Here is a 20238-nt window from a genome sequence, read left to right as displayed (position 1 = left end):
CCCATCGTTTCAATTAAGTACGAAGGCCACGCCACACAACTCTTCCACCTCCAACTCCATCTCTCGCTCGCTCGCTCGCTTTCTGTCTATTTTCTCTCTCTGTTTGCTGCGCCGCCGCCACCGGTCCACCACCACCCCAAAGCACTGGTCGACGCCATCTCCACCGTATACAGGCTTCACCGTAACAGAGATTCGAGAAAAGGGTAATTCTTATGACTGATAACTTTTTATGAAATGATATTTTAGTGTTTTTGTAATTTGAAATTCTTATATGAATTTAACAAAATTTGAACTCATTATTTGTTTTAATTTTTGGTTTTAATTTCTGATTGAAATGATTTATGTTGAAATTGGGAATGAATGCGTGGCAGATGGCGTTGAGAGGAGTGTGGCAATTGCAAAAACTGGTTGTGAGCTATTCTGATTGGGGAGGAAGCAGTAGGGGCATCAGGTTTGTTCGTCAAAACCCCACCACTGCTTGCAATTCTCTGTGTATTCTTATCAAGTTAGATTATCTGATTTTATTAATTTCGAAAACTTATGGGAATTTCTCATAGAAGCCCTCGATACTATTAGAACAACACCAACAACAAAGCCTTATCCCACTAAGTGGGGTCGGCTGTATGAATCCTAGAAAGCCACTACGCTCGATTTTGCGCCAAGTCTTCCGTGAGCTCTAAGTACTCAATACCATTATACTTCAGAGCAAAACACTTTGAACCCAATATTTAAGAAAAACACCCTTCTTTCTTTGCAATGGAAGAAGTGGTTTTTTTTTCTCCAACTGAGTTCTTGGATTGTGTTTTTATAGAACTTGTAGTTGTCAGGGTGTTTTTTTTTTTTTCTTTCAAATTTACTGGAATCCGCATAACTACTCTGATAAAGTATTGAGTGGCACTTTTTCCGTGCAAATGTGGCTTAAAATTTGGAAATTATAATTTATTGCAAGATCATTTTGAAGGGAAACTGTTTTTGTTAGTTTTCTTAATAATATAGGAAGGGAATGTGTTTCTCTAGGTGCAGTATGAAATTGGACGCTAGGGCCTAGGCTTCGTGACTTGGCCGCATTCTTTGCACTTTTAGGACATGACTTTTGGGTTGCAGCTGGGGAATGGGTTTGTGTTATGTGTTAGGGTATTTTGCATTACAATGTTAAGTTTGGAGGTTAATAGACTAAGAGCTGAACTGAAGTGAAGGTCATCATGGCATCGTCGGTCCAGCTACTGGAACTCTTTACGAGGCATATTTGTATTCTTTTAGCCTTTAGCCTTTAGAACCTTCTTAAATCGTAACACACACAAATGAATTTATGGGTCTCTTAGGATATTTAGGTGATATTTTCATTTAATAGCACATTCTCTTTCATTTTATTCCAATCTTTTTGGGGTTCCCAACATCGCGTTCCCCTAAGCAAGGCTCTAATTCTTTCCTGGTGTTCAAGAAGGGAATTGAATCCTTTTTCATTTCATTATATTGATGGATAATAATGGAATGTTAAACTTTACTGCTTTCCTTTTCAAGTTTTGATGAATTTAGTTGTTTACATGGTAGATCATTTATGGAGACATATCTACCGACATTTAAGGAGAAGAATCCTCAGCTAGAGGTGATTACTGAACTCATCCGCGGTCAGCACCCACATCTGAAGGGCTTATACAGTAACTCTCTCTCTCCCTTTATCTCTCTTATCAAGCACCCGTGCATGCAGTCACTTGCACTCATGGTCACTGCATAACACCTTAAATCCTCATGAGGCTTTTCTTTGTCAATGCACAGAGAACAAGACTGAAAAGGTGGTATGTGTGAAGAACATGGATTCAGAAGAGGTTCTTCAATATGCAAACAGGCTAAGAAACCAACTGGGGAGAAAAGTGGTGAAGCTGAAGACTAGACATGTAACCAAACATCCCAGCGTGCAAGGTACCTGGACAACTGACGTAAAGTTTTGAAGCACAAGAAACAATCGCATCGCAAACAGTTTCTTGTGGTGTGTTTCCGAGCAGTTGTGGACTATAGTTCGGAATTGGTAGTCAAGTCAGTTGTTTACTTTAGCAGCTTCTCTTCTATGAATATGGTATTATGTTCTTGATCAAATAATTTAACCTCATCAAGATGCTGTTCGAGATTATGATATTCTCAATTGGATGCTTACATGGAAAGTGACTGCTTATCATTGAGAAAATAGAAAAAAAAGCTTATTTTTAGATACGCTTCCATAATCTTCACCCAAATCTCACTTCACACTACACTGTATTGCGTCTCACTTTACTCCCATGCTATTGTTTCTTGTCCCTATTCTGTCAATTCCGTCAACAAAATCGTTAAAGAGATGTGTGAGTTGAAAATCTTTAAATTTTTATCTTCTTGGTTCACTTTTTTTATTTGTAAATTCTAATTAGTTTCTCCTACAATGCCCATGCCACATTAGTACTTGATGGTTTTGTTGACGGAGTTGTCGGAATAAGGTAAACTGAGCCACAGAACAAGAGCACATACGATGGGGAGAAACAACAGAGTGTGTAAGATTATGGGAGACTTAATAAAGAATACAGAGAGGTGGGTTAAACTCAAATTAGGGTTTGATTTCTCCATATTTAAGAAGAAGAAAAATATAAGAGAAGGATGAATTTCAATATTCGCGAATCAATTTCAATGTTATTGGATGCTTTTGCAAAGATTCTCAGGGTTCAGTCGTGGGAATCTCTACCTCTATCGCTCTCCCCTTCTTTATTTTTCTTAATCTAGAGAAATCGAACTTTGAGTTTAACCCACATCCTGCACTCATGGGTCTTACTAACAAAGTTGAAAAGATTAAATTGTCCATGTCAACGGAATTGTTAAAGAGATGTGTGGGTTGAAAATATTAAATTTTTATCTTCTTGGTTCACCTTCTTTTGTGTTAAATCTAATTAGTATCTCCTACAATGCCCATGCCACATTAGTACTTGATGGTTTTGTTGACGGAGTTGTCGGAATAAGGTAAACTGAGCCACAGAACAAGAGCACATACGATGGGGAGACACAACAGAGTGTGTAAGATTATGGGAGACTTAATAAAGAATACAGAGAGGTGGGTTAAACTCAAATTAGGGTTTGATTTCTCCATATTTAAGAAGAAAAAAAATATAAGAGAATGATGAATTTCAAGCTTCGCGAATCAATTTCAATGTTATTGGATGCTTTTACAAAGATTCTCAGAGTTCAGTCGTGGGAATCTCTACCTCTATCGCTCTACCCTTCTTTATTTTTCTTAATCTAGAGAAATCGAACTTTGAGTTTAACCTACATCCTGCACTCATGGGTCTTACTAACAAAGTTGAAAAGATTAAATTGTCCATGTCACGTTATCACAATTAACAACCCTTTTTAACTTATTTGATGAAATAAGATAAAGTGGGACATTGAGGAAGAGTGTACGTGTTAAAGTGAGACGATATAGAATGTAAGGGTAAAGTGGAACACGGGGATAGATTGCAGGTGTAAAGTGAGTTAATATAAAGCGTACGGGGCTAAAATGAGATTTGATGAAAAGTACGGGTATGATAACTAAAAATAAGCCTATATAACTTTCAATGGAACGAATGATTTTAAACAGCTTACAGAAACCAAAGAATGAGATCAAACTATCTTTCTCTTTGAAGACACATGAGAAACGAAAAGAAAGTAATACAAAATGGCTTGATTTTGCCAACAAAATAATAATGAATCTAATTAATAAATTAATTAGAACAAACTGGGTAATTTCGTTAGTTGACTGCAGAACAAATGCGGCGGATTTCACCATTTGTGGCAGATTTTACACCGATGTTACTCATTTTCACCATGGATTTTCCGAACTCGACGTTGAAATTCAATGCTTGTAAGCCTCTCACGCCCAGAAACCGTTGGACAAAACTTTTAGTGGTGGCGTCGGTCCATAACTTCTGATCCGACTCCAGTATCCCACGACCATTCTTCAAGTTTGTGAAGAAAGTTGCATCGAATCGACTTGCGCTGCCTGTGTCTAAATCAACACGCCTGGCCGCGTCACCATTTTCAGGGCAAATTGATCGTAGTTGAGCAAGGAATAAAGGGTCGATTGTTTCGTCAGCGCCATTTCCGGTGGTGGTGAAGTTATACAGTCTGTACCTGAAGAACTGGCAAGCTGAGGTGCCAATGGTGTGTGCGCCAACTAGCGTGACAAGATCTTGAGTGTTGAGACCCAAATCTTGGAACTTGGCCTTTTGTACATCAATGGAATCTCTAAAGCCAGGCAGATTAGTAGTCTCGGTTGCCAGCGAAACTCGTCCATCTCTTCTTCCAGTAAGCACATTCCAAGCGAATCCTTTGGTCTGTAGAATTAAATTTATGTAAATTAGAAGGAGATAATTAATTAACTAGACATTATAATTTAGCTAGATACATGAATATTGAGCAATGTTATTCCCAAACTTGGAATGTAATTATGCATTCCTTCCGTTAGTGTTTTAATATCAACTTAAAATTAACAAGCACACAAGAGCTGCAATCAAATTAATAATACTTACCAGAACCACGGAATCACGGGCAGCAAGAGCGAGAATATCTGCACAAGAAACAACCCCGGGGCATGCCGCTTCGAGCTTGGTCTTTGCATCGTCAATGACTTCCCAACCTCTTAAACCGCGGTTAGGTCCAGCGGTTTTCTCAGTGTTGGGGCCGTCAAGAAGGACAGAAGCATCACAACCTTGGACAAAGCAGTCATGGAAGTGCATCCTTAACAAGCCAGGAGCAACGGAAGGGTTGGAGTTGAAATGAGTTTGAACTGTTTGTTTGACAATAGACTCTGCCGTGGGACATGTACGCGAATAGAATCCAATGCGCGTAAGTTGGCCTTGGCATTGCACCACCAAACCCACAATAAGCATCTGTAGAAAGTGCAGTAACAATAATTTGGAGGAGCTCATCTTGTGGTACAGCTTGGTGGTTAAAATGATGTGTAAATAGTGCAAGCTAGACGCAGCTTGTAGCTTTTGGCTTTGCTAGTAGGAAGATGATATCTGCTGTGAAACAAAGTGCTTTTGGCTCTGTGAGTATTGTAATCTGCTGGTTGTGTTTTGGAGTGAATGAAGCCTTCAAGCTTCAAGTATTTATAGGAGATAACGCGGAGGAGAAATTGATTCATATGCATGTATGTATGTGAGGGTAAACAAAGTCGGGCTACAAGATGCAATAATGCATGGGTCAACCAGAAGAGGAAAGATCAACTCTCTCTATCTATATATTTATCTTATCGGCTGGCTCGCCCTTGGCAGTTACCCCTGAATGCATGGTGCTGTTACTTCGCTTGTTTTTGGTCAAACTTGGAGCGGTCCACTTCTGAATTTTCTATTCCTACTTTGTCAACCATATATATATGGGTTTGGATAGTGGATATCGAATTTTTGACACAAACTTATTCTACAATGTATTTTACCGATTCAATTATTTTCTGTTTAGATTTTTTTTCAAATATCATGTTTACAAATAATCATCCGAATTGAAACCATATAATCGCTGGATTCATTGATTGTTATATTAGCTTTTTATTTAACTGTATACGTCCATTTTTTTCATTATAAATAAATCTCTGATAATTCTATATTTGTCTTCTTTTTTTTTTTTCTTTTTTTTTTTTTTTTGCATAAATAATTTAAAGATTGGTTAAATCTTTGAAATATTTTTTTATATGTATGCATGTGACTCCGATCCAAACCTGTTTTATTGGTGTACTTTACCGCGTATCTTTGACTAATTTCCAATCGTAGTCGTATCAGCCAATCATTTCTTTAAAATCGCGGCCATAAAATACTAGGAAAATATTGCATAAAGAGGGACGTCAATCTGCATGGATGGAGGAAATGACTACGAACAAGGATTAGGTGAAGACTGTTATGGCGCCAAGTCAGATTCAAATATATATATATATATATATATACACACACACACACAACTATAGTGATTCATATACCATATGGATTTTTCTTTTAAATAAAATGAAACTTAATTAAAATCGATCAAGAACGTAGGTAAATCTAGAAAAGATATGTCACACGTAATTAAGAGGTCACATAAACCAACAACAAACATCATACCCTTACAATTACAAATTGATTATAAGGAATACGATACAAATCCTACTGACATGAAAGATAACACTTATGAAGACTAAAACTGTAAAGGAACCGCGATGAAAAGAGTACTGCACTCTATGATAATCATACAATCATTAGCCAAGAAGCACTGTTATTTGTTCTCCAATAAATGTCGAGCTTCTTCCTCATAGTCTTTTTTGCATGCTCACAAAATCAAAAGAAATACAAAAGCTACCACCTTAACTCTAAACAACAACCGTTGTTCATTGATTCGAGTTTGAACATCATAGCCTCTCATCAACATAGCGAGAGAATGACCGATCCCAAGAACTAAAGGTAGTTAAAAGGTAGGCGAAACACGAAGGAAAGAAAAAGAAGAGACCAAGAGGACTTGTCTCTGACACGCTGCCGGAGGATTTTTTTTCTTTTCTTTTTTTACTATTTTTCTCTCTAGAGACTAGGCTTTTCTTTTAGTACCATATGGATTGGTTTATCTAAATTACTTTTAACATAATATTACTCGAGCGTTCAATATACCCTCACACTAACACCACTGCATAAGTGTAATCTATATTATATATTAGTAAAATGTGACCGTGAGTAACTTTACTTAGTCAAATCAACAATATATCGTTTGTTCATTAAAAAAAAAAATCAACATAATGAAAGATTATTAATACAATGTAACCCTTTGTTAATACGGTGTAACCTGAATTACTGTAATGGAAACAAGCTTATGACTCAATTCATTTAAGTTTGCGGAGCTCTTTTCCCTGGCCCAGTGTTTTGTTCTACATGGTTTTCTTCTGGAGGACTTCTTAATAATTTGATGAGGTTTGGAGTTAACATTGAGGATGTCCTTATGCTAGTGTTGCTGTCATGGAAGTGGTGTAGACTAATGATAAAGTTGGTTTATATTGTACTTCAAGCATGTGCGGTGCTCTTTTTTTCCATCTCAAAGTTTTTTCTAAGTGGTTTTTTTGGGATTTTTTTTTTAATTTTTTTTAATTTTTTATACCGAGATTCACATTATTAGCGTACATAATCCAGCTTGATGTATTCTTTCTTCGAAGACTTTGTATCTATAGTTAGTTGTGCTGATATTTGTAAGACTTTTTTGTTTATGCTCTTGATATTAATCAGATAGCGTGTCTTTTAATTCAGACGCAACTTTAGTTCATGATATTCACGTTTGGATTATGTTATCATGTGTACTATCTTATGATGTTTAATAAAACATCTTATTAAAAAAAAAAACTATAATGAAACTAACTAATGCAATATAAGATTGTCAGATTACCGCTTACTCATCCTTTCTTTGTTCGTCCCAGATCAGGAAACCTACCGATAATCACCATTTCTTCAATTTGGTATTGAAAACTGAAAATTTGTTCGTGGTCTTGAAGTTTTCTTTTTCAAAGTTGTCCTGATAGGTTAGATTCCCTAGCATATACACATTATCCAGCAAAATAAACACATACTACGCAAGAAAAGTAAAAAAGTACTTGAAATATATGACTTTCAATTAAAAGAATGATATATTTAACGGCTTACAGAAACGATAATATGAGCTCAAAGTATCTTTCTTTTCGAAGACACATGAGAAACGAAAAGACAGTAACACAACATGGCTTGATTGTGCCAACAAAATAATAAAACTAATTAATTAGTAGAAATATCCAACAATCAGGGTCATTTCGTTAGTTGACCGCAGAACAAATGTGGCGGATTTCACCATTTGTGGCAGATTTTACACCGATGTTACTCATTTTTACCATCGACTTTCCGAACTCGAGGTTGAAATTAAATGCTTGTAAGCCTCTCACGCCCAAAAACCGTTGGACAAAACTTTTAGTGGTGGCGTCGGTCCACAACTTCTGATCCGACTCAAGTATCCCACGACCATTCTTCAAGTTTGTGAAGAAAGTTGCATCAAATCGACTTGCGCTGCCCGTGTCTAAATCAACACGCCTGGCCGCGTCACCATTTTCAGGGCAAATTGATCGTAGTTGGGCAAGGAATAAAGGGTTGATTGTCTCGTCAGCGCCATTTCCGGTGGTGGTGAAGTTATACAGTCTGTACCTGAAGAACTGGCAAGCTGAGGTGCCAATGGTGTGTGCGCCAACTAGCGTGACAAGATCTTGAGTGTTGAGACCCAAATCTTGGAACTTGGCCTTTTGTACATCAATGGAATCTCTAAAGCCAGGCAAATTAGTAGTCTCGGTTGCCAGAGAAACTCGTCCATCTCTTCTTCCAGTAGGCACATTCCAAGTGAATCCTTTGGTCTGTAGAATTAAATTTACTGAAAATATGAGTACACCCCTTGAAATTCAATTTTCTTTAATTAAAACCCATCATAATAAATTTCTCTAACAAAAATCCAATGACTAGGCTCCAACTAATAACACTTACCTTGGGTCTCACTTATTAGCTACATTTATTTTACATTATTTCATTCAATTAAATGTTCAAATACCTTATGGGGATTTGGAAAAAAAATTTAAATGTCATGATTCCTATGCATTTAATAGAAAAAAATTTACATGATACCAATGTTCCTTATATAGTTATTTTCACATGATGCTAACAGGTAAATTAGTATATCTTACAATATAAAAAAATTATTTTATTCAAAATTATCAATATTTTAAATGTAACGTAGGTAAATTATTTTGCACAACATATATAACAATATAAGTTCCGAGTAAATTACATGCAAAATAATTTACCTACAAAATAAATAAATATTTTTTATTCAAAATTAATTAAATACCAATATTTTGCAACAAAAAAAAAAAACAATTTCCCTACAAAATAAAAGAATGTCGATTGATTGCACACTCTATATAATAATAACAAAATGTGGCTAGTATATATGTAATACCACATGAAAAATAATTTACCTGCAAAATAAATAATTTTTTTAGCCAATTAATTCAAATTAATTAATTACATATTATTTAACATAAAAATATAGATAAATTATTTGTACGCATATATATAATTTTAACAAAATGTGTCTAATACATACATGCAAAATAATTTACCTACAATGATTGTCAAACAAATAAAAGAAATGAAACATATGATGGTAAGAGAAGTATAAAGTAGATACTTTTATAATAATAAGGCACTTATTTCCCACAATTATGGTGGATAATTAAATTCATTAACATAATTAGAGTGTTGTGGCACAATTGTAAATAGTTTGAAAATAATAGGTATTTATTTGTTTACATGGCAGTCTACTTCAAATTTGGGTTTTATTTGAATGTTTAAAATGAGATGAGTTTTTGTTAAGAAAATAAGTGTTGCATAAGCTTATATCTAAAGAATCCTTAAATTTATGTTCATTAGAAGGAGATGATTAATTAACTATATTGAGCAATGTTATTCCCAAACTTGGAATATAATTATGCATTCCTTCCGTTAGTGTTTTAATATTAGTGTATGACTATCCGTTTTTAACGATCATATCAACTTAAAATTAACAAGCACACAAGAGCTGCAATCAAATTAATAATACTTACCAGAACCACGGAATCACGGGCAGCAAGAGCGAGAATATCTGCACAGGAAACAACCCCGGGACATGCAGCTTCGAGCTTGGTCTTTGCATCGTCAATGACTTCCCAACCTCTTAAACCGAGGTTAGGCCCAGCGGTTTTCTCAGTATTAGGGCCGTCAAGAAGGACAGAAGCATCACAACCTTGGACAAAGCAGTCATGGAAATGCATCCTTAACAAGCCAGGAGCAACGGAAGGGTTGGAGTTGAAATGAGTTTGAACTGTTTGTTTGACAATAGACTCTGCCGTGGGACATGTACGCGAATAGAATCCAACGCGCGTAAGGTGGCCTTGGCCTTGCACCATCACCAAGGTGGTAGCAAAACCAACAAGTAGCTGTAGAAAGAAAATTAGTAACAATTTGGAGGAGCTCATGTTGTGCTACAGTTTGTGGTTAAAGGATGTGTGTGTATATATTGCAAGCTAGACGCAGCTTGTAGTTTGGAGGAAGATATATATATAACTAGCTAGGGTAAGGGATTATTTTCAGACTCTCGATCAAAAGTGCTTTTGGCTGTGTGAGTACTGTAATCTGCTCTGTGTGTGTTGGAGAGAATGAAGCCTCAGGTATTTATAGGAGCTGGTCAAATTATTAAACGCGTAGATATTAAATTGTACGCAAGAATGTATATGAGAGGGTAAACAAAATGGGGCTACAATTGTATGGGGGTCAACCAGAAGAGAAAAGATCAACTCTTTATCTATATATTTATCTGCTCAGCTGGCTGGCACTTGGCGGTTACCACTTGTAACGTTCAGAATGATATCTTATGATCGACTAATGCTACATTTATCACTTATTACTTATTTGTATTATTAATGTACCATTTTTAATAGAGATATAACTTACCAACACATAAGTATCATCTCTATTAAACAAATGATACAAATAATGGTTCAAGTATACGATAAAAGTAATATTTTTGCTTAGGACCATTACTTGGGAATGCATGGTGGCATGGTGCTGTTTCCTTTCTTGTTTTTGGTCAAACATGGAACTGTTCCACCTCAGAACTTTCTATCCCTAGTTTGTCAACCATAATCAACATATTCACGATCGAAGGCAGAATATGCCCACTGAGACAGTTTTCCCTACCCAATATTTTTTTTTTCCATAAAGTGCTCCAATTAGAGCTATAAAATTGCTATATATTCATAAATGAGTCTCAGTCTAAACACTCAACTAAAAATATGCTTTGATCTTCTATACTTTTTCTACCCTCTTATGTCGCAATATGATTATGATAACATAGTTTTCACAATATGTGTAATCATGTGTGAAGATACATCATAATACTGGTGTACTAATATACATATGATTGTAGTTGAATAAGTTGATTAATCAATAAAGAAAGTAATACAATTATTAATTAATTAATTAATTCTAAAGGATATGATTGTTGGATATAATTGAACAGTTGTATTCAACAGGAAAAGTTCTAACTTCCCCTGAAGAATACAACTTCTCCAAAAAGGATATCTCATCTCTATATATTCACCAAATACCTTTCTTGTCAGAGCATTCAATTCCAACATATAATTGTTCTCACTCTTTGATTCATATCCTCACACATATTGTGATTGATAGTCTAAGCAACATCGATAACTTCCCTCTCTTACCCTCCCGAGCCAAGTAGTTTTTCCATTAGCTAATAATTTACAATATGGATAGTACTTAGGTGAGTTCCTCAAATACTCACTTTTTTTATTTTGTTCAATCAAAAGATGTCATATGTTCTTTATTTTTTAAAACTCAAATTGTCTACTTTTTTAAAACAATAAAATAAAACATGTGTTAAAATATAATTGGACCAAAATAAAAAAGGTAAGTACATAAGTATTAATTATCTTTACAATATTACCGTTTTAAACATCAATTACACAAAATTATGTTGTTGAACAATAAACGAATAGCATGTATTAAAGTTTTAATATAATTTTATTATTCAAAGTTGACCCCACTCAAAAACATTTTTATTTTCGTTCATGTTCGTGATTATTTTTTTATTTATTTCATATACGTGAATGACTAAATAACTTGGTATTAGAAAGATATCTTTTTTTAGAAATATTTTCAAATAAGAGACTGGTGAATAATCCACCCCGACAGATGGATGCAAAGCCATACATGCATGATTGGTGTACTTTGTCAACTGCGAATCTTTTGCTTTTGACCAACCGTTGTCGTTTTCATCCAATTATTTATTTAATCGTCGCCATAAAATATTAGAAATGGACCCGGGTGTTTTAATTATTAAATCTTAATTTTTCTATATTTAACAAAAATACTTGTAGTATTCCATACTCTTGGTTATATTAGAAAATTCCCTTTACGTGAAGAGGGGAAGTGATTAGGATTGGGATTTTCGTACCGAAATACAACCGACTTGAAAAATCCCAACCCAAATACCAAAAAACCCAAAAATTGTATATCGCTTCAGTTTTGATATACAATTTTTTCAAATAGAACCCATCCCTAGAAATGATTTGGAACAATAATTAAAGAATGAATCTTACATTGATAGGAGAAGGAATATTATATGTGATTATAAGTAATTAGACTACCTCCATATTGCCAATTAGTTTTATATGGTGAAATCTTAATTTTTTTCATGGTATTATCACAGGTTGTTCCATGTGTGAAACCAAACTGCCGCAAGTGTTCTACGTTATTATGTTTGTGTTGTTCATGTGCTAGGTTGACAGTTCGCCACATATGAGAGACGTATTGAGGTCAAATCCTATACTCATGAAATGAAGGACTTATATATGCTTATAAATAATTAAATTACTTCTTATATTACAAATTAATTATTTTAAAGTGAAACTTTAATTTCTTTCGTTGATAGTTTAGATTCTATCTTTTGGCGGTGATTAAAGAAAGAATCGTCAGAAAATGACTACGTTTGGCAAAAAGCCAAAGATACGCGGTAAAGCACACCAAAAAACAGCAGTGTATACATATATATGTATGTATATGCATACACACACCCACACACATACATGGTTGACAAAGTGGGAATATAAAATACAGAAGTGGAAGGGCTCCATGTTTGACTAGAAATAAAACAAGAAAAGGAAACAGCACATGCATTCACGGGCACGAGCGTTACAAGCGAGGAAATAGTAAAACCAAAACTTAGTACGTACTGCCAACTGCTAAGATTTTTTTATTTAGGAAACTGCCAACAGCTAAGATTTTTTTATTTAGGAAACTGCCAACAGCTAAGATAAGCATATAGAAAGAGAGTTGATCTTTCCTCATCTGGTTGACCCATTTTTTGTGGCCGACTTTTTTTACCCTCACAAACATTTTCATGGATGGCTAGTTTTGTAAACTTACAGTAACGAATTTATCCAGGAAATCAGGGGCGGAGCACGTGAGGGACGGTGGTTGGGCATGTCCCCTGCATTTTCCTAACAAACCCTAATAACAAACTAGAGAAACCATTAGAACTGAAGAAAGACTAAGTGATGTTCACCTAAGATGAGGCCCAGTAATAAACATTATATATATATATATATATATATATATATATATTTTTTTTTTTTCAGAAAACCTGGAATACTAGAAGGTTACTAAAAGTCTCAAACAATAGAGTTGCTCACATTATATATAGGCAGAATTATGCTAGTGAAATATAATAAGATGCAAATTAATCTTCGCTCCCTAAATTCGTCATGAGCCTTGCATGTAGGTAGGTAATTTACTTGAATATGAATTTGGTGATTGCGAGTGTGCTGCTACTAGTTACCGCTATTAGATGGGTTTGACTGATGAAGATTGCACTTACTCAATTGACGCCTAACCAAATACGGTGCCATTAAGTTGGAGTGACTTAACTTTAATTTCTTTCTTGGCCTTACCTATTGAGGACTTTACGTATGTAGAGAATTATATCACAATATGCAAGTGGTGAAGAGAAAGAGAAATTACATAAGTACTTTGGTGAAGAGAGAGAAATTACTTAACAAAGTTAAGTTGTGCATGTAGCTCTTTCGCTTTGTCAATGAGAGCCTTGTAGAAACTATATATAACTTACGCTGTTGTTTATAGTTAATGAAGGTTCATGGTGAGTTTTTGTGCATACGAAAAGGAAGCTCGACGTTTATCTAAAGTAACTCATAGAGTGCTTCTTTGCTAATGATTGTATGATCATCAAAGGGTGGAGCTGTCATTTCCACTTGGTGCTTTTCCTATAGTTCTACAACTTGCAAGGTTTAATCATCATGAATGTTAATGGTTGGAATTGTATCATATTCTTGATAAGTTTGTAATTGTAAAATTGTTGGTTTTTCTTTTGGCTTGTGTGGCCTCTTAATTATGTTTTACATGTCTTCTCTATGTACGTTCTTTAATCAATTTTAATAAAGTAATTAATTTGTTTCAAATTATGGTAAATGAGTTATTTTAATTGAATTATATTTTAATTTGACTTGGTTATTGGCACCATAGCATGTGTTCACCTAATCATTGGTAATCATTTCCTCTCTCCATGCAGAGTGCTGATGACCCTCGTTATGCAATTAATATGTTTCTAGCATTTCACGGCGGTGATTAAAGAAAGACAACGGTTGGCAATTAGCCAAAGATACGCGGTAAATTACACCACCAATAAAAAATGTGTACATATTCATATATGGTTGACAAAGTAGGAATGGAAAATTCTGAAGTGCTTTGGAAGGGTTCTATGTTTGAAATAAACAAGAAAAGTGATATTCGGCATAAATTAAAATTTTCTTATATACAATAAAATTAAAAGAAGAAAGCGATTAACAATCAAGAAAAGTCATTACAAAATTAGTAATTCAGGTGTTAATAAATTATTTGTTGTTGTAATATCCCAAAAGTGAATGTTTTGGGCTTTTCGTGTTGTGCGGATTAACGCAACTAATTTGATGGCATGTTTGTTTTGGGCTTGTAATTAATATAAGTCGTTTACTATATTTAATTTAGAATTTAATATTTAAGACTTCTTTATATTTTGTTATTTGTTATTTCCTTTCCTATTTAGATACCTAGGGTTTCTAAGATTAAGAACATTATAAATAGGTCATTTTGGTGTTAGGTTTGCAATCCTTTTTACTTTTATTCAATAAACATGAGTTTTCTCTCTATTTTTCTAGTGGACTCTAGGGCTTGCTGGCGAAGAAATTTCGTTTGATTTTTCCTTATTATATCCCGCTGCGTCAAAATGAAACAGCACCCACCACGCATTGACGGGTATGGGCGTCACAAGTGAGGAAAGAGTAAACCAAAACATATTACCGCCAAGTCCGAGCAAGTTGTAGCCCAACTTTGTTTACCCTCACATATATACGAAATACGATGCATGCATATAATAAATAATTCATTCCATTTCTACGCGTTTAATTATTTGACCACCTCCTATAAATACTTGAGGCTTCATTCACTCCTAAACACAACCAGCGGATTACAATACTCGCAGAGCCAAAAGTACTTTGTTTCACAGCAGATATCCTCTTCGTGCTAGCTAGTTACTCGCAAAACCAAAGCTATAAGCTGCGTCTAGCTTGCAGTGTATATATATATATATACCCAAACACATCCTTTACCAAAATTTACCACAAGATGAGCTCCTCCAAAATGTTATTGATGTACTTTCTACAGCTACTTGTTGGTTTGGCTACCACCTTGGTGATGGTGCAAGGCCAGGGCAAACTTACACGAGTTGGATTCTACTCGGGTACATGTCCAGCAGCAGAGTCTATTGTCAAACAAACGGTTCAAACTCATTTCAACTCCAACCCTTCCGTTGCTCCTGGCTTGTTAAGGATGCACTTCCATGACTGCTTTGTCCAAGGTTGTGATGCTTCTGTCCTTCTTGACGGCCCTAATACTGAGAAAACCGCTGGGCCTAACCTCGGTTTAAGAGGTTGGGAAGTCATTGACGATGCAAAGACCAAGCTCGAAGCTGCATGCCCAGGAGTTGTTTCTTGTGCAGATATTCTCGCCCTCGCTGCCCGTGATTCCGTAGTTCTTGTAAGTATCCATTATTTATTTGATTGTTGCTCTTGTGCTTGTTAGCTTTGAGTTGATATATCGGTAAAAACAACTATATATTCATACCCTCCTCTAATGTACATAATTTTACTTATTGCAGACCAAAGGATTCACTTGGAATGTGCCTACTGGAAGAAAAGATGGACGAGTTTCGCTGGCCACAGAGACTAGTAATTTGCCTGGCTTTAGAGAATCGATTGATGTACAAAAGCGCAAGTTCCAAGATTTGGGTCTCAACACTCAAGATCTTGTCACGCTCGTTGGTGCACACAGCATTGGCACTTCAGCTTGCCTGTTCTTCAGGTACAGACTGTACAACTTCACCACCACCGGAAATGGCGCTGATGAAACAATCAACCCTTTATTCCTTGCCCAATTACGATCAATTTGCCCTGAAAATGGTGACACGGCCAGGCGTGTTGATTTAGACACGGGCAGTGCAAGTCGATTCGATGCAACTTTCTTCACAAATTTGAAGAATGGTCGCGGAATACTTGAGTCGGATCAGAAGTTATGGACCGACGCCACCACTAAAAGTTTTGTCCAACGATTTTTGGGCGTGAGAGGCTTACAAGCATTGAATTTCAACATCGAGTTCGGAAAGTCGATGGTGAAAATGAGTAACATCGGTGTAAAATCTGCCACAAATGGTGAAATCCGCCGCATTTGTTCTGCAGTCAACTAACGAAGTCAATGACCAAGATTGTTGGATATTTCTACTAATTAATTAATTAATTAGTTTTATTCTTTTGTTGTCACAATCAAGCCATGTTGTATTACTTTCATTTCGTTTCTCATGTGTCTTCAAAGAGAAAGATACCTTGAGCTCATTCTTTGGTTTCTGTAAGCTGTTAAATGTTAAATATATCATTCTTTTACCTGAAAGTTTTATATTTCAAGTACTTTTTAAATTTTTCTTGCATACTACTCTTTTTGTATTACTGGATAATGTGTATATGCTAGGGAGTCGAACCTATAAGGACATTGACAACTTTTTTTTTAAGGAAAATACTTAAGAAAACAAGACCTCGAAAAAGTTTTCAGTTTTCATTACCAAATTGAAGAAATGGTGATTATTGATAGGATTCCTCATGAGGGACGAACAAAGAAAGGAGGAGTAACGAATTGTGCGACAATCTTACATTAAAGAGTACTTCTTTTTAACTATGGCTGATGTACTCTTCACGTTGTTTAGTCTCACTTTGCCCCATATACTCTTCTCTTGTGGCCCACTTTACTCTATCCTATCAACGAGATTAGAGAAGCTTTAGCTTTGCCAATGTGGCAGAGGCTATTTGATCTTTTGAACACTGAATATGGGGATAAGTTAAAAGAAACTGTAAGTTAAATTCTACTCAGGTGGTGGCAAAACATATTCCAATATTGGAACTTCTTGGCCGTTATTCACACCTCTGATTAATTTGAAAGAGTGAGATGTTGATTTCAATTAATTTGAATATTGATTGTTGAGTTATGTATGAATTTATTGTCTAAAAAATTATTATGTTTTAAAATGAGGAGGATTTTTTGATTAAATTCTCATAGGTCTATGAAAATATCAGAGACGACCTTGATTTCAGAGAGATTTTTCAGTGTGACCGTCACATGAGGTGGTACACCACGTGTCCTTATATAAATAGTGGGTTATGTGTGTTAAAAGGTTAATAACTTAAAAATTAAAAATTTTCACCACTTACATAAAAACACGTGATGTACAATCCGTGTTTCCGTCACAACTAAAAATTTCTCACGATTTCATTGACACTTTAGATTCTAGTATCATTTGACAGCGATTAAAGAAAGAATTGGCTGAAAACGTCTATGTTTGGGAAAAAGCCAATGATACGCGGTACAGTCCACCAATACACAACAGTAAATAATATATATACACACACATGGTTGACAAAGTTGGAGTAGAAAATTCAGAAGTGGAAGGGCTCCATGTTTGACCAAAACTTATAACAAGAAAAGGAAACAGCACCATGCATGCATTCACGGGTACGGGCGTTACAATTGAGGAAAGAATAAACCAAAACTTAGTATACGTACTGCCAACTGCTAAGATAAGTAGATAGACATATAGTCTTAGAGAGTTGATCTTTCCTCTTCTAGTCTTCTGGTTGACCTCATTTTTTGTGGCCGACTTTCTTTACCCTCATATACATTTTCATGATAGTTTTAAATTACTTTCAGTGACGAATTTTATCCAGAAAATCAGGGACGGAGAGCATATATACAAGGGACGGGGGTCGCCATGCCCCTGCATTTTCCTGAAAACCCCTACTAACGAGTTAGAGAAACCATTAGGACTGAAGAAATACTAAGAGATATTCACCAAAGAATGAGGCCCAGTCATTAACATTTAAATTTTTTTTTTTTGGGAGCTTTTAGATTTTATGACCTAAATAAGATTATTTTTAGATTATAACTTGCATGGTTTTCTCTATCCAGTTTAAGTCCCTATTTTAAAATCTTAACGCCATGTCATATTTAATTGCCCGTATCACATACACTTTACAAACTTCCCATCTACATTTTTCTGTTCAATTCATAAGTAAGACTATAAATTGGAAATTGACTTTCACACTCAAATCACCCATTAATACACTTAAATCAAAATTCTAAAGTTTTAAAATTTTTGGAAAGTACAAATAGGTACAAGAAAATAAATAAAAATTTTTATATTGATTAATTGTGAATATAAACGTGAAAGAAATGACAAAAATACATTACAAAAGAAAAGCAAAACATCATCACCAACACAATTCCCATCTCCATAAAAAAAAAAAAAAAAAAAAAAAAAAAGAAGAACACCCATAAAAATTATAAGTATATTAACAAAGTGCTATACATGGGTACGGAAGTATAAGTGCATAAGCATAGGTACGGAAGTATAAGTGCATAAGCATAGGTACAGAAGTATTAGTGCATAGGCATAGGTACGGAAGTATAAGTACATAGGCATAGGTACGGAAATATAAGTGCATAGGCATAGGTACAAAAGTATAAGGGCATAAACATAGGTACATAATTTTGGTATGCAAACTTTACTCCATGTATCTTCATACAAGTACACAAATCATAGATTTAAAAATACGTTGTCACATCCCGGCCCGAGACGGATCACTTCCCAGGCCCACTCCACCACCGTAGCACGATATTGTCCGCTTTGGGCTTACCATTCCCTCACGGTTTTGTTTTTGGAAACTCACGAGCAACTTCCCAGTGGGTCACCCATCATGGGATTGCTCTAGCCCCTTTTCTCGCTTAACTTCGGAGTTCCTACGGAACCCGAAGCCAGTGAGCTTCCAAAAGGCCTCGTGCTAGGTAGAGATAGGAATATACATATAAGGATCACTCCCCTAGGCAATGTGGGATGTCACAATCCACCCCCCTTAGGGGCCCGACGTCCTCGTCGGCACACCACGGCTAGGGTTAGGCTCTGATACCAAATTGTCACATCCCGGCCCGAGACGGATCACTTCCCGGGCCCACTCCACCACCGTAGCACGATATTGTCCGCTTTGGGCTTACCACACCACGGCCAGGGTTAGGCTCTGATACCAAATTGTCACATCCCTGGCCGGGCGGGACTACTTCCCGGGCCCGACTCCACCACCGTAGCACGATATTGTCCGCTTTGGGCTTACCATTCCCTCACGGTTTTGTTTTTGATAACTCACGAGCAACTTCCCAGTGGGTCACCCATCATGGGATTGCTATAGCCTTCTTCTCGCTTAACTTCGGAGTTCCTACGGAACCCGAAGCCAGTGAGCTCCCAAAAGGCCTCGTGCTAGGTAGAGATGAGAATATACATATAAGGATCACTCCCCTGAGCAATGTGGGATGTCACATACGTACTTGTCAATCTCCATAGACAAAAAATTATCATACACAAATAAACACAATTCATAAGTAAAAAATAGATTTGCAAACCTTAATTGTTCCATAATGCAAGAAACATACGAATCATGAGAATATACAATTGAAAGAGATAAGAGATAATATAAAGGAGAAGTGTGTATGTGAGTTGGACATGTTGCTCTTCATAAATGAGACCCAATTGTGCAACTTGTATAGACATTTAGTAAAAAAATGTTTTTTATTGATTTCAAAATAAACATGAAAGCTCAAGGGCATATTAGTCAATATTTATTAGCTAAATCATAGGAAAAAGGCGATTTAGGAACAAACAAAATAGTTTTTTTAATCAATTGACTCTTCAACTCCTATATGGAAAGTTGCTGAGTTGAATATAAAGTCAAACGATCAAAATTAAATATTAGATCTTAAACTCGGTTTTTTTTTTTAAATGAATCTTATGAAAGGATGTTTAATCTAGTTTTCTGTTTTCTTTTCTTTTCTTTTTTTTTTTCAAAAAAATTAGAAGACTAGAAAGTTACTAAAACAATAGAGAGTTAATTACTCACATTATATATATATAGGCAGAAATATGCTAGTGAAATGTGATAAGATAAAAATTAGTAGTTGTTCACTCCCTAATTTGCCATGGGCCTTGCGTGTGGGTTGGAATTTACTTGAACATGAATTTAGT

General features: G+C 35.5%; 4 protein-coding genes across 4 annotated transcripts; 2 read left to right on the top strand and 2 right to left on the bottom strand.

Annotated features, from left to right (window-relative positions):
• Positions 1-46: 46 nt before the first annotated feature.
• On the top strand, positions 47-2204 carry LOC137718067 (mitochondrial ribosomal protein L51/S25/CI-B8 family protein). The gene is made up of 4 exons (XM_068457579.2): positions 47-203; positions 372-451; positions 1552-1658; positions 1777-2204. The coding sequence occupies exons 2-4, from the start codon at positions 372-374 to the stop codon at positions 1947-1949; spliced, it is 360 nt and encodes a 119-aa protein (XP_068313680.1). The 5' UTR covers positions 47-203; the 3' UTR covers positions 1950-2204.
• Positions 2205-3554: 1350 nt separating this feature from the next.
• On the bottom strand, positions 3555-5091 carry LOC137716840 (peroxidase N1-like). The gene is made up of 2 exons (XM_068456208.2): positions 4527-5091; positions 3555-4331 (listed from the first exon to the last, which is right to left on the bottom strand). The coding sequence occupies exons 1-2, from the start codon at positions 4923-4925 to the stop codon at positions 3747-3749; spliced, it is 984 nt and encodes a 327-aa protein (XP_068312309.1). The 5' UTR covers positions 4926-5091; the 3' UTR covers positions 3555-3746.
• A 2516-nt stretch (positions 5092-7607) lies between these two features.
• LOC137718846 (cationic peroxidase 2-like) lies at positions 7608-10194 on the bottom strand. The gene is made up of 2 exons (XM_068458377.2): positions 9623-10194; positions 7608-8377 (listed from the first exon to the last, which is right to left on the bottom strand). Exons 1-2 carry the CDS (start codon positions 10031-10033, stop codon positions 7793-7795), a joined length of 996 nt encoding a protein of 331 aa, XP_068314478.1. The 5' UTR covers positions 10034-10194; the 3' UTR covers positions 7608-7792.
• Positions 10195-15094: 4900 nt separating this feature from the next.
• LOC137716726 (peroxidase N1-like) lies at positions 15095-16556 on the top strand. Its single transcript, XM_068456105.2, has 2 exons — positions 15095-15662; positions 15784-16556. Exons 1-2 carry the CDS (start codon positions 15252-15254, stop codon positions 16366-16368), a joined length of 996 nt encoding a protein of 331 aa, XP_068312206.1. The 5' UTR covers positions 15095-15251; the 3' UTR covers positions 16369-16556.
• The last annotated feature ends 3682 nt before the right edge of the window (positions 16557-20238 follow it).

Source organism: Pyrus communis, chromosome 8, assembly GCF_041283825.1.
Source record: "Pyrus communis isolate YQ-2024b chromosome 8, ASM4128382v1, whole genome shotgun sequence".
NCBI classification, from domain to species: domain Eukaryota; kingdom Viridiplantae; phylum Streptophyta; class Magnoliopsida; order Rosales; family Rosaceae; genus Pyrus; species Pyrus communis.
Note: the sequence above shows the minus strand (reverse complement) of the source record. Positions and strands in the feature narration are given on the sequence as shown.

Excerpts from the sequence above, each read along its gene's own strand:
- LOC137716840 (XM_068456208.2), bottom strand. The coding sequence starts at position 4,925 with ATGAGCTCCTCCAAATTATTGTTACTGCACTTTCTACAGATGCTTATT. Across the intron at positions 4,332-4,526 it reads CCCGTGATTCCGTGGTTCTG|ACCAAAGGATTCGCTTGGAA; the intron begins GTAAGTATTATT and ends TTAATTCTACAG.
- LOC137718067 (XM_068457579.2), top strand. The coding sequence starts at position 372 with ATGGCGTTGAGAGGAGTGTGGCAATTGCAAAAACTGGTTGTGAGCTAT. Across the intron at positions 452-1,551 it reads GGAAGCAGTAGGGGCATCAG|ATCATTTATGGAGACATATC; the intron begins GTTTGTTCGTCA and ends TTTACATGGTAG. Across the intron at positions 1,659-1,776 it reads ACATCTGAAGGGCTTATACA|AGAACAAGACTGAAAAGGTG; the intron begins GTAACTCTCTCT and ends GTCAATGCACAG.
- LOC137716726 (XM_068456105.2), top strand. The coding sequence starts at position 15,252 with ATGAGCTCCTCCAAAATGTTATTGATGTACTTTCTACAGCTACTTGTT. Across the intron at positions 15,663-15,783 it reads CCCGTGATTCCGTAGTTCTT|ACCAAAGGATTCACTTGGAA; the intron begins GTAAGTATCCAT and ends TACTTATTGCAG.
- LOC137718846 (XM_068458377.2), bottom strand. The coding sequence starts at position 10,033 with ATGAGCTCCTCCAAATTGTTACTAATTTTCTTTCTACAGCTACTTGTT. Across the intron at positions 8,378-9,622 it reads CCCGTGATTCCGTGGTTCTG|ACCAAAGGATTCACTTGGAA; the intron begins GTAAGTATTATT and ends TTAATTCTACAG.